Below are 13,782 nucleotides of genomic sequence, written 5' to 3' on the forward strand. Positions count from 1 at the left end.
CTCACCGTTCCCGGGGGAAGCCGCGTTGCCAGGTTGGGTTTAACGCCTCCGCCCGCGCGCAGATTGTCCGGGGCTGAAGGCGCCACCTCTGGCGCTCAGGCGCGAGCCGCCTCTCCCGCGCGGCCGTCCTCCTTCTCCACTCGGCCCTCCCTCCGCACGTCCACGGCCGCCCCTTGGCTCCACCCCGGCCACGCACCGTCCCCGATCCCCGGCCGGCTTCTGAGCCTGCAGGCTCCGGGCGGAGCGCAGAGCGTGGGTCGCTATCCCAGCCCTGGTCGCCGCCTCCGAGCAGTCGGCGCGGGGAGGCAGGATGCAGGCATGCGGGGGCGCCGTGGCGGGACGCCGGGCCTTCGACAGCATCTGCCCCAACAGGATGCTGGAGCTGCGGGGCCGGCCCTTCGGCAAACCTGAGAAGCTAGAGAGGAAGGTGGGGCCGTGGGCCGGGGCCGGGTGGGGTCCGCACGCTCCGGGCCCCGAGGGCTGACCCGCGCGCACCGTTTCTGTGCCCGGCTAGTTCGCCCCTCCGCGGAAGTTCTTTCCTGGTTGCAGCGGCGGCAGCTCGGTGTCGGTATACGAGGATCCCCCCGACGCGGAGCCCGCTGCGCTGCCAGGTGAGCCCGGTGGCCCCCGCGAGACCCCTCGGGTTCCCCGCGACGGGTGGGTGGGGCGCGCGGCTGCCCTGGGCTCTGACATCCTGGCGGGGATGCTAGCGGCGAGCCCATGCCGGGAGGCTCAGGATGTGCGGGGCGCGTCTCTCCGATTCTCCCTGCGCAGCCCTCACCACCATAGACCTGCAGGACCTCGCCGACTGCTCCGCGCTACTCGGGTCCGACGCGCCGCCTAGTGGTGACTCGGCCGCCTCGCAGGTACCTCCCCTTCGTCGTGGAGCCTCGCTGCCTCCGGTAGCCCAAACTCCGACTCGGGAGTCTTGGATTCGTTTCCGCAACTTTGTCTCGGGCGGGGAGCGCAGGCACATCTGGCTAGTGAGGGGAGACGTGCCGGCATCTGAGCCTCCAGGATCGGAACTTGCTCATCCCTCTTAGTATGTTACGACGGCCGCATTCTCAGAGCTGTTCTGACCAACTCGGGACAGGAGGGCTCACCTGGAGGGCTCCCCTGCTAGACGGGTCTCCCGATCCCCTCCCCATCTATTCCCCGGAGCTGCGACGAAGCAACGTGGAGATTGCGCACTGAGGGACCAGGCGGGTAGGTGGGAGCACAGTTTCGCGCTGGGCGCCTGATAACATGTCCTGTCTGTGCGCCCAACATCCCCTTCCCGGCCATTCACTAACCACTTTCATTCCCTCGGTATCAAAGGAGTGTGAAGATCAGAGGATAACTTTTCGATCAAGACTGGAAAAGAAGAGTTTACGTTTTGAGGAAGCCAAGAGGGACAAAGGATTCTGGAGGAAATCTGACAGAAAATGTTCCTCTCTGCAGAGATGGCCCTTCAGCAGTTAGGCGCTTTTGAAAAGTCCTTTTCTTCCCCTCCAAACGCTCCCGTCACTTACCCTCATGGGGCAAAGAGGCATTTGACTTTCTTATTTTCCAAAAAAACCTGTCTTCTTACTTCCATCCCACTTCTACCGCTTGCCGGGGCTGACACTCCTCAGGCGGATGGTGGAGCCTCCCAGCGCTGGCGTCTGGGAGGCCAGAAGCCTGGCTCATCCGTGGGATACGAAGTGCCCAGAGGACGGAGGTCTTAGCTAGATGCAGCCTACAGGAAGAGAGCCAGTTCCAGCTTCTTGGCAGCAGGTGCTGGGGACATGAGGTCCATGGAGACAGGCCCAGCATAGAACTCTCCAGAAGATACAACCACCTCCCAGAATTGGGGGTGGTGATGGAGCAAACCTTCCCAGACCTCCTCTAAGGGCCTCTTAGGATTGAGATAGAGCATAGGTGGCCACTGAGAGCAGAGACTGTTAAGGCAAAAAGTGAGAGTGGGCATTGCCCTGCAGAGGCCATTCTGCTCTTTTTAGATCTGGATGCTCAAATAGGGGAAAGACAATGCCTGAGCATCTTTCAACTGACCCAGATGCCTACATCACTCCCTTACTTCAACGTGTTTATTTTGCCAGTAACAAAACCAAGCAGGCTCTTGCTGAATTTTTGCTTAAGTATACAGAACTTAAATTTGACATCATGTTCTGTTAGGTTTTTTTTTGGCTGCCGTTGTAGTTGGAGAAATGCCAGATTTTGATCTAATTGGGAAGGTAGGATTCAAAGTTTCAAGGACAGAGCTCAAGCCAGATGGCCCAAGAGGTCCAGGACATTTCCTGGGGAAGACAGAGATGGTGCAGAGGGAGAGAGACCCCTAGGGGAAGATCCCCTGGAGAGACCCCTGGCCAGTGCACACTCAGGTCACATTTCCCAGCCTCCTTCCTGCTGGTGAAGTTGAACAGAGAGAGGAAGTGCTCTAGGAGTGTTTGAGGTCCAGAATGGGCCCAGACCTGGGATAGCATAGGAGGAAGCATTTCCCGGGCCCCAGTTCCTGAGTTGGCCTCCAGTCTCCTCATGGTAAGGGCTTTTCTCAAATCTCTCCTGAGAGGGAAACTTTTCAGCTGTTGGAAAATGAGTTCATTTCTGACTCCTTTAACCAGGGCAGACCATGTGCTTCAGGATTTGTCTGTGGCTTTCAGTCCTTCCTTTCTAAGCTCCTTTCTCCTTTTAGCCTCAATTCCCAATTGGTGCTAGAGGCCTCCCTGGTTGAAGCTCTCCCTGAGGAAAACTGATACTTGTACATTCTTTGAAGTTCGAGTCAGAATAAGGTCCTCTTCTCAGAAATATTTGAATAGTAAAGAAGGGCTTTTGGAAGAAGAGTATTAATCAATCAATAATAGCGGAATGAGTAGACTAGATATTTCTGGTGGGCATAGTTGATGCATCCCTCACACCCTGCCCCTTGAGAGACTTCTTTCCCCTTCCTGGTGCTGTCTTCATTAGAAGCCAGGCTTTCCTAAAAGAGAGACAAGCTAGAGGCAAAGAGGTATGGAGGAAAGAGGAATGAAATAGGACCGGCATTCTAGGGCAGGAGCCCCAATTCCACTGTTTCAGAGCTGAGTGACTTTGGGCAATCCCATTTCTCTGGGCTTCAGATTCTCCATCAGAGGGGGAGTCACTTCCTGGGCCCTGCCTGCTTCCCACATTGATGTGAGAATTAACAGAAGAGACTCTATGTAAAAGTTTGGTCAACTCTAAATGTCCATGAATTAAGGGAATAAGAAGGTTCTTGGACCTCCAGCCTTTTACCATCTCCTTATGCCTCACGTACCCAGGCACATTGCAGGAACCCAAGAGAGTGTCCTGTTCAAGACGTTGGAGGCACATCACTCTGTAGGGAAAAGTCAACTCCAACTTTTGGAGAAACGAGAGCAATAGGGGCCACGCCTGCTACATCATGAACGGAAACACTTGCCATAGCACTCCTGGCCTCTCATCAGAACCTTCCCTTTCCCTTCCTTTATGGGGAGGGCGCGGTTTAGCTGTGACTAAGCCTAGGCGGGATATATGGCCTCGAGCTACTGCTTTGGATGACCCTGCACGCTGTAGGGTCTTGGAAGGAAAAACGGAGTGTTCGCACGCAGAGCTCCCTGCTCTTAGAGTGTTGGCTCCTTGGCCAGTCGGAGGTAAGGTGAAGCTGAGGTTCAGCGGGCGCGCGAGGAACGCGCCGGGCCGCACGGAGGCCGCTGGTTGGCTGGTGTCTGGCTAATGAGGCGGCGCAGGGACTGTGCCGGCTGCCAGAGGCCGGGCGCGGGGCCACGGCGCTGCGCGCGGAAGGACCCACGCCGGACACGCCGCCGCGCACAGTTTCGGCGCCCTGCTGGACCCTCGCCGACTCGGTCCCCTCTTCGTGCGTCCGGTTCCCCGCTATGGCGGTGCAAGCCTGCTGGGTTCCGTGTCTCGGATGGGGTTTTGATTTTCAGGTATGAGGTTCGTCTGCGAACACGAGTGCGTGCAGACCCGCCCCCGAACCCGGGAGGACAACTGTCGGTCTAGGAAGTGTTCTAGACCTGCCAGACTCGACATTAACTAGTTGACACCTCTGGTTTATTTCAGAACCATTCTCTGCAAACTGCAGGGGACTTCGATCTGCAAGATTTCAGAGACACCGTGGATGATCTCATTGCAGGCAAGTGCAGTCTCCTTGAAGTTAAATAACTGCGGGGGTGTCCCCCACCCCCCAAATCAGACGAGTTCAGATTTCGTGGTCGTGAAGATGGTAAACCCAGCGCCTGTCCACAACTCGCCAGCAACTTATCAAAGGGTCAGGCTCTTCCATATTTAGGGGACCGCCACCCTTCCAAATGGGAGATGAATTACTGGATCTATAGCGCTTTCTCAGTTTGTGGGTATGAATTCTGGGAGAGGGAGCCCCGCGCTGTGATGTGGTCGGGGAGAGGCTGAGTCACAGGAGTGTGCAGAGCAGCGGACTTATGTGACTTCAGGCCGGTTTGCCCTGGCCACCGTGAAGATTCAGTTCAGATCGACTCAACAGGCATGTATTGAGTGCCTGCTGTGTTTTTACAGGATATTAAGAAGGGCCTGGGAATTGTAGGGTTTGCAGAGTGAGGGGTGCTTTACTTAATAAAGAAAAATCTCCACATAAACCCCACACCCGGCGTGGCGTTTTGTCCCTGTAGCTAGCTGGGCACGAGTCTGAGGCTGCAAACCTAGCTCCCGCTCTTCCCCAGACTCAACCTCTTTGATGTCGCCTTCCCTGGCCGGCGGAAACTTCCCCTTTTCTCCTTGCGACGTATTGCCGTTCGGGTCCTGTCTCTCCCCGCCGCTGGACCCACGGGCCCTGCAGTCACCGCCGCTGCGCCCTCCGGACGTGCCTCCCCCGGAGCAGTACTGGAAGGAGGTGGCCGACCAGAACCAGAGGGCGTTGGGGGACGCGCTCGTTGAGAATAACCAAGTAGGGACACTGGGCTGGGAGCCAGGACTCCTGGGGTGGAGACGGTGGAAGTGGGGGTTACAGGAGCAAGAATGTGTCCCTGTGAACGTCAGAACCGGCGGACGGGCGAGTGGTTCACGTAGCTGCTATCGCTCCAGCGGCTGCGCCTCAGTTTCTAACTTTGCTAAGTGGGAATGATCCTATCCCACTAGATTTTTAATAGGGCCACCAATATTTATTGAAGCCTTTCTATATGCCTGGTACTGTGCTTACCAGTTTACTTTCTCCTCTCACTTAATACAACCATTGAGGTAGATACTCTTACTAGCCCCATTTTACAGATAAAGAAACTGAGGTATATATAGGAAAGTTGAATTTCAGAGGCAGAACCTAGATCTGCCTGTTGCCCAAGTCAGTACTCTTTACCACTGTGCTACACTGAGGATTAATTGAGATATATTTGACTAAGTGCTTTGCAAAAAAAAAAAAAAGTCAAAGAAAATTGATTGTTGTTCTCACCAGTGTAAATGCTCGGGGGTCCCCAGTTCCTGATTAGACATTAGGATCTGGATTTAATTCATGCAGAGTATACAGACAACACCGAGCGTGGGGGCCAACCTCTGAATGTTTGGGTCTCCTCCTGCAGCTGCACGTGACGCTGACCCAGAAACAGGAGGAGATCGCCTCGCTCAAGGAGCGGAACGTGCACCTGAAGGAACTCGCCAGTCGGACCCGGCACCTAGCCTCGGTGCTGGATGTAAGTGAGGCTTGTGGGACACTGCAGAAAGTAGGAAGTGTTCCTGTGCACCCCCGACCCTGCTCCCAGTGTTAGGACCCGGCGGGGGTCGGGGAACGGAGAGGACCGCTGAGAGCTCGCTGAGCCACCTGCCGGGGGCGCCTGAGTCAGCCCAGTCGCGCGTTGGAGGTGCGCCGCGGTCTGCTTTGCACGCCCGGCACGAGGCGAGTCCGGCTGGCCCCAGGGCGGCGCTCCTCCCCGTCTTTTGCAGAAACTGATGATCACGCAATCCCGGGATTGCGGGGCGGCAGCAGAGCCCTTCCTGCTCAAGGCAACTGCCAAAAGGAGCCTGGAAGAGCTGTTCAGCGCCGCGGGGCAGGATTGCGCGGAAGTGGACGCCATCCTGAGGGAGATTTCCGAGCGCTGCGATGAAGCGCTGCAGAGCCGCGATCCTAAGCGGCTTCGGCTGCAGCCGGATCCCGCGAGCACGGACGGCAGGCCCGGGAACCTGCACGGCGCCTTCCGAGGGCTGCGCACGGACTGCAGCCGGAGCGCGCTGAACCTGAGCCACAGTGAGCTGGAGGAGGGCGGCTCCTTCAGCACCCCCATCCGCAGCCACAGCACCATCCGCACCCTCGCTTTCCCCCAGGGCAATGCCTTTACCATCCGGACAGCCAACGGGGGTTACAAATTCCGCTGGGTCCCCAGTTGAGCTGGGTTGTGATCCTCCAAAACACTGCCCTGTATCCTGGCTGAAGCGCCTGGAGGCTAAGCGGGAGTAGCTGGAATTGTTTTCTGAACCTGGCTTCTCAGAAGAGCTCCCCCTGCAGGGGGATTCACCCTGAAAATTATTTTTTTTTCCAGAAAAAAAAAAAGTCTTGATACTGATGCACTGTCAAGTTCTGGTACAAAATGCTGAATAGTCCCTCCCCTTTTCACAGCAAAACTCTCTCTGTGTGTGTATGTATATGTATGTGCATACACACATATATATGTATCACAGTCAATTTTAAAAGTATTGGTTTTTGAATTATGTACTTTTTAGAGCTGGAAGGGACTTAGAAACCACTTAGCTATTTTACAATTATATAATGTCCTAGATTTATAAGAAGGAAAAGGCGGGTCTAAGAGATTAAGTCATTTTCTACAATGAGCATTATTGGAAACTTCCAGTTGCTCTCACTGGTCATTTAAGGATTGTAGGCCCAGAAGCCAGGTCTCTGGGTGAACGTTTCAATACATCGCTCAACTTTCCCCGGTCCTGGAAGGACACTTAATTTTGTTACTATTGAAAACTTTTATTCTAGCTGTCATAATAAATAATTAGAAGTAACCTAAACACTTGCCTTAGGACAGGCAATAAACTAGAGAAAAATGCAAAGTCTCAGAGGCAATGAGTTATTGACAAAATGGGTGCTAAACACGTTCGTAGTGATTATTCGTATAATTTTGTAAGATTTATGGCACATGTTTATAATTACATATACAGTTTTCTCTAAACAGAATAACCACACAAAGCAAACTTTGTTAATAAGAAACATAGTTGTTTTAAGAAAATGGCATATCTCACATGAAAAAGAGTCCTCATATTTTTTTGCTAGAAACCAAGTGGGTAAATCTCGGTAAAAGTGAAATTATCTATTGGAATTCCATGGATAAAACTGGGGTGCACATTCCTGTTTTGTATTTCTTGGCTTGATCTTCTAAGAAAGGCTTACGTGTCATATAGGGCCTTCACTTGGACTTTTCTTCTGTACCCTTCCCTCTGGGGTTCCTTTTTCTACTCTATTGTGAAATTATGCAAGTAGCATATGTCAAGTAGTGATTTGTCCCGACGTCCACAGTTCTCAACATGAGAGCTACTTCTTGCATTTGGGGGCTCAGCTTGGGCAAGTTTCCAACCCTGTTATGCAGCATGGCTGGTTCAGCCATCTGAGTGGAGAGATCAGGTAACAGGTGAGCAGAACCTGCTCATCCAGTTTATTATGTGCACTGTTATCTGAATTTAAATAGCCATTTAGAAACCAAAAAATATTGGTAAAATAGACCACATTTCCTCATATTTTATCTAACAAATGGACTCAAAAAATACACTGGAAGGTTCAGAATTTTTTTTTACTAGTTCAAATATAAAGTTACTGCAGTTCAGGATCAAAAAACAAAAAACAAAAAACAAAGACAAACACAAAACAAAACAAAAACCCTTAACTTGTCCCGAGAAACAATCCACTTGTCAAAAGTTCTTTTCCTCTCCGCTCCTCAATTAGTATATTCAGAACGCATTAGCTTCAATGACCAAAAATTTTAAAAAAATTATATGTATTTTTTTCTATTTGTCTTATGCCTGGATTTTTAAAAAATTACAGTTCTTACTGCCTTTCAGATTATAGACCTATAATTGTCGTGTCAGCCATTGGCAACTCTGACTGCTTAAGTATCTTCCATTTCTAGGGGCAAAAGGTCTCCTGTGAATTAATGGCACAAATTACCAACTTTGCATTAGTTAGCAGTAGTTGAGTTAAAAAATTAGATTCATCCATTTTTTTCAGCAGATATTTACTGAATGTTACTGAGAATCTCAGTAATACAGATACTAAGAAAACAGGAGAAGAACAGAACGCAAAGACCCTGCCTTCATGGATCTTACTTTCTCCTGGGAAGAGATAAATACTAAATAAATAAATATATAAGTGCTCTGAAGAAAATAATGAAGAGTAAGGATAGTGTCTGAGTCAGCTTGGGCTGCTGTAACAAAACACCACACACTGGTGGTTTAAACAAGACGTTTATTTCTCGCAGTTCTGGATGCTGGGAGGTCCAAGAGCAGGTGCCAGCACAGACAGGTTGTGAGGAGGGCCCTCTCCCTGGTTTGAAGTAGCCACCTTGCTGTATCCTCGCTTGGCAGGGAGAGAGGGCTCTGACCTCTTCTCATAAGGGCACTAATTCCATCATGGGGGCTCCACTCTCATGACCTCGCCTAAACCTAATTACCCCCCAAAGGCCCCACCTCCAGATACCATCACACTGGGGGCTAGGGCTTCAGCATATGAATTGTGGTGGTGGGGAGAGGGGAGCTCAAACATTCAATGCTTAGCAGATAGAGAATATCAGGAGCGGGTGATGCTCTTTAGATAGGGTGTTCTGTTCAGGGAACACCCCTCTGATAAAGTGACTTTTTTTTTTTTTTATAATTTTTATTTATTTTTTCCCCCAAAGCCCCAGTAGATAGTTGTATGTCATAGCTGCACGTCCTTCTAGTTGCTGTATGTGGGACACGGCCTCAGCATGGCCGGGGAAGTGGTGCGTGGGTGCACGCCCAGGAGCCGAACCTGGGCGGCCAGCAGCGGAACGCGCGCACTTAACCGCTAAGCCACGGGGCCGGCCCCTGATAAAGTGACTTTTGAGAAGAGACCTGAGGAAGTGAATGAATAAGCCTTATGGATATCTGAGGCAAGAACATTCCAGGCAGAGGGGACAAGAAGTGCAAAGGTTCTACGTGTGTGTGGGGGGCGGTTGGGGGGTGGGGAGTGGTGCCTGAGTGAGGACAGCAAGGAGGCTAGGGAGGCTAGAGCTGAGTGAATGAGGGGAAAAATGGGGACATTGAGTTGAAGGAGATAGCCCCTCTAGGCCTTGTTGAGGACTTGGGCTTTATTCTGAGTGAGGTGGGAAGCCATTAGAGGTTTTCAGCTGAGGAGTCACATACCTAAATTTGAAATGGGAGAAACCCATTTGAAGCCTATTGGAATAATCTAGGGGAGGGATAATTACAATTTATATCAACATGGCTGTGGTAAGCAGAATAATGGCCCCCACTCCCCCAAATGTCTTGATCCCTGGATATTTGAGTATAGATTCAGGGGAAAGGTTGGGGCTGGCAGGAATCAGTCTATGTATGGCATCTAAGGCTACATGACAGGATTAAATCACCTAGGGAGTGATGGAGAAGAGCTCTGGGCAGCGGTGATGGGGAAGAACTTTGTGTTCAAACAATTGGTGGATATGTGAAATGCTCATGATCAAGTGTTATCCTCATCTAAAGCAGATACTTTTCTCCAGTTATAGAAATGGTCCTTCAAGTCAAATTAATCCCATGAAATATATAATTGCCATTTGAAAGGGGGCAATGGAATGGAATTTGACACTGAAAAGGACATTAGAGATCACTTAGTTCAACCATCTAATATGAAAGCTGAAGTATCCTACACAAGAGAGGTCTTGGGTTCTGCTTTCCATCCTGCTGTTAAAAAAAAAAAAAGAATGAGATGCTCTCTCCCTTGAAGATTCTAAGAATTTACTGGATAAAATGAGTGGCCTTTTAGGGACGCTCTTTCTGTTTTTAGACCCTTGTCTTGGTTTGCATCATTTTATGGAATTGCGGACAAAAATCAAAAAGTCAAGGAAAAATTTTCAAAAGTGAGTCTTGGAAATCAGATCCAAAACAACTTCATGAATGAAGATAGTATACAGGCTAACTCTAGAAAATTCAAGTACTAAATATAGATTTCTCTGTGAGAAAACAATTCACTTAAAGGAAACAAATAGGGAAATAATTTTTAAGCATAATAAAGATAACATATCAAAAGTAAAATAACTACTATAATTAATAATAGTAATTTTATAGGATATTTATTTTGTTTGTTATCACTCCTAGGAAGATGAAGAATGGAGAGCAGACCACAGTGGGAATTTAGGGAATTTCTCCAAATTGCTGTGATGATTTTATCCGAGAAAAGGGATATGTGAGAGTCATATTGAATATGTTTTGCTTTTTCTTATACTGTTTTGAGTAAATGAATTAGAAATTTTGTCGTGATCAACATGATCTGGCCACAAAGACATTTTGATTCCTGGTATTAGTTAATATTTCTCTCTAAGCAAGATCCAAGATACTAATTAGACCCCTGATTTTCTGAGAAAGTCTTAGAAGAACATCTGGGGAAGATGGAGTAATGGAGGCAGGCCTGGCTTTGACAGAGGGGAGGATGGTACCCAAGTATGGAGCCATGCTGACTAGAGCCTCTGACTTCCCCCTGGAACAATCTGCAGTGGAGGCTCAGCAGTTGAGCCTGGTCCAAGAGGAGTCACTGATGTTACATCCATCTTCAGTCTCATGTATCCTGAGGGACAATGCCTACAGTATGAAAGGATCCTCCCTTGGGACAGGGATGGGAGTATGGTTGGAGCAGGGAGATCTGGCTATAGGCAAAGCCTATGTTGCTATCAATTTTCCCTCAGAAAAGAGGGCTCGTTGATAACTTTTAGAACAACTTATGTCATAGAATGCACTTGATTTAGTCTGAACTATTTGTGGGAAGGGAGAAGGCCATGACCAGACTGGTGCAGGAGTATGATTCTGTAGAGAACAGAGCACACAAGTACGTAACCGAGACCTATCAAGAATCCTGTGTGGCAGTAGGGAGTTTTGGGCCCTTCCCCCAGCTCAGCGAGCCCACAAATCAGAGCTCCTTTGGCCTGGTATTGTCCTCACTTCTTGGGGAAGTTAACCACCCAATGACTGAGTGATGAGCAATGAGGGAAGGAGTCGGGAGCTGTGCCCACTAATTTGTGTCCTTGCATGACGTAAATCCTTTGCACTGCCTGTTGCTGGTTTGGTAGGAAACCTCAGTGACAGCAACTTTGAACTAAATCTTAGTCTTTTTCTCCATGATTCTTTGAACCCAGACCAGCTATGTAATTTAGCCTAGCTCATGAAGACGTGTTAGCCTGAAATTACCTGAATAATTCCTTCATTTCAAATAGGAAAAGGCACTATTCTAGGTGTCAGGGAAACAACCATGAACAAAACCAAGTCCTGGCCCTCACGGAGCATGCATTCTAGTGGGGGAGACAGACACTAAACAAATAGGTGTGTAATGTCTGATATTTAACATGTTATAAAGAAAATAAAGCAGGGTCTAGGGATAAGATGTGACAAGAGGTACTGTTTTAGATAACATGGTTGGAGTGTTTCTAGAACAATTTCTGTAATAGCAAAATCAGTTTAAAAAAGGAGGCACACACGTTGTAACCAGATTATTCCTAAGAGAATGAACTCATAATTGCAGCAGTTAGGTGCCGTTGTAAAGTAGTGGTTCTCAGGCTGTAGCGCGCACCAGAATCACCTGCAGGGCTTATTAAAACCCAGCTTGCGGGGCCCCATCCCCAGAGTTTCTGAGTTGGTGAGTCTGGGTGAAGCCTGAGAACGTGAATTTCTAACAAGTTCCCAGGTGATGCTGATGCTGGGGTCTAGGGGCACACTTTGAGACCCATTGTTGTAAAGAAACCTTCTAAAGATCCCCTATAAAAAGGCTAAAACAAACAAAAACCAGTTGATCTGATGTTTTGCAGATGATTCTTGTGATTTTGGATTAAGTTTTTAATGAAAAATCATTTCCACATTCCAAAAGGGCTGTATTTCAAACAGTTGGAAGTGACAATAGTGTGCTTTGAAAAATGATGTTAGATAACTCAGAAGGTGGCTTCAATGATGAATGGAATACCTTCAATGACAGTATTGATCTTAAAGATAGGTATGAAGAGTCTGAATAAAATTTTTCATAAATGTGTTAAAGGAGCTCAATTCAGTTGGCCTTTATATGTGGGCAGAGGGATCAGGATCCTAATTCTTTTAATTAACTCAAAGGTCATATATAACATATAACACTTTCAGTTGAAGAATTACAATATCATTAGTTTACAATATTAACTAATGATATTTTTGTGTCTATATTTAACCTCAAGGAGAACTAAGGCAGTACAATGCCATTTAAAGAATTAAAAATTATTTGGAACAAAATGTAAGAAGAATCATTATCTGGGTGATCCTGTAGGTCATATGATTGAATTTAACCTGTTATTCTTACTGTGTCCACCTTGAAGTAGATGCTATGGGCTGAAATCTGTGTCATAAGTGATAAGAATAATGTCTCAGCTTCAGCATAGGGCTTTATGGGACACCACAAAATTAGGGATGTGAAGGCATCTGCATGTGGAAAGCATCCAAACAGGTTTCCCCAAATTACTTCTTCTTCCTCCCCTCTCCCCTGTTCTCTCTCTTTGATCTCTGCTTCTCACAGAAAAAGAGCACCAGTACTCTAAAGTCTGTGCCAGGCAGTTGAGGTAAGAATGGAGGTGATTGCATTTGCTTCCATTTTAAAACAAGGGTTTAACCAATGCGTAAAGATACACGCACCCCTGTGTTCATTGCAGCATTATTCACAATAGCCAAGACTTGGAAGCAACCTAAGTGCCCGTCAAAGGACGAATGGATAAAGAAGATGTGGTATATATACACAACAGAATACTACTCAGCCATAAGAAACGATGAAATCCACCCATTTGTGACAACATGGGTGGATATTGAGGGTATTATGCAAAGTGAAATGTCAGAGGGAGAAGGTCAAATACCGTATGATCTCACTCCTTAAGTAGTAGATAATAACAACAACAAACAAACACACAGAGACAAAGATTGGAGTGGTGGTTACCAGTGGGGAAGGGGGTGGGGGCGAGGAGGGCAAAAGGGATAATTAGGCACATGTGTGTGGTGATGTATTGTAATTAGTATTTGGGTAGTGAACATGAGAACATGATGTAATCTATGCAGAAATAGAAGTATAATGTTGTATACCTGAAATTTATACAATGTTATAAACCAATGTTACCACAATAAACAAACAAACAAAAAAGAACACATGAAGAATGGAAAAAAAATAAAACAAGGGTTTATTTTCAACACGTAATAGTAAGTTGAGATAGGAGTTGCTAACATTTGGTTCAGCTGCTAGTGATGTCATCAATGAACCAGACTATCTGCTTTATTACCCCCTTCCTGCTAACTTGTTAGGTCTTTGTCCTCATGCTCAATATATTACGATCACAAGATTGCTGCTGTAGCTCCAGACATCATGTGTGCATTCAAAATAGGAAGAAAAAACAGGGACAAACCTTCACAAACTACTGACACTTTGATTAGGGAAGCAAAAAAGCTCTCCCAAAAAACCCCCATGTGGACTTCTACTCAAGTCTCACAGCCAGACTTGAGTCACATAGTTACCCCTACTTGCACTGGCTTGCAGCAAGCCAGGAAACAGAGACTGTGGTTCTACAACCATAAGGAACTGGATTCTGGCAACAATCTGATCGAGCTTGG

General features: G+C 48.0%; 1 protein-coding gene across 1 annotated transcript; it reads left to right on the plus strand.

The window, feature by feature from the left end:
• The first annotated feature begins 310 nt into the window (after window positions 1-310).
• MCIDAS (multiciliate differentiation and DNA synthesis associated cell cycle protein) lies at window positions 311-7,638 on the plus strand. Its single transcript, XM_058563474.1, has 7 exons — window positions 311-427; window positions 515-611; window positions 775-866; window positions 4,057-4,129; window positions 4,692-4,915; window positions 5,541-5,651; window positions 5,902-7,638. Exons 1-7 carry the CDS (start codon window positions 311-313, stop codon window positions 6,340-6,342), a joined length of 1,155 nt encoding a protein of 384 aa, XP_058419457.1. The 3' UTR covers window positions 6,343-7,638.
• Window positions 7,639-13,782: the final 6,144 nt, after the last annotated feature.

This window comes from Diceros bicornis, chromosome 20 (assembly GCF_020826845.1).
Source record: "Diceros bicornis minor isolate mBicDic1 chromosome 20, mDicBic1.mat.cur, whole genome shotgun sequence".
NCBI classification, from domain to species: domain Eukaryota; kingdom Metazoa; phylum Chordata; class Mammalia; order Perissodactyla; family Rhinocerotidae; genus Diceros; species Diceros bicornis.

Bases quoted from the DNA above. Each gene is read 5' to 3' on its own strand.
- MCIDAS (XM_058563474.1), top strand. From the start codon at position 311: ATGCAGGCATGCGGGGGCGCCGTGGCGGGACGCCGGGCCTTCGACAGC. The intron at 867-4,056 runs GTACCTCCCCTT...GGTTTATTTCAG, and splicing joins GTGACTCGGCCGCCTCGCAG to AACCATTCTCTGCAAACTGC. The intron at 5,652-5,901 runs GTAAGTGAGGCT...CGTCTTTTGCAG, and splicing joins ACCTAGCCTCGGTGCTGGAT to AAACTGATGATCACGCAATC.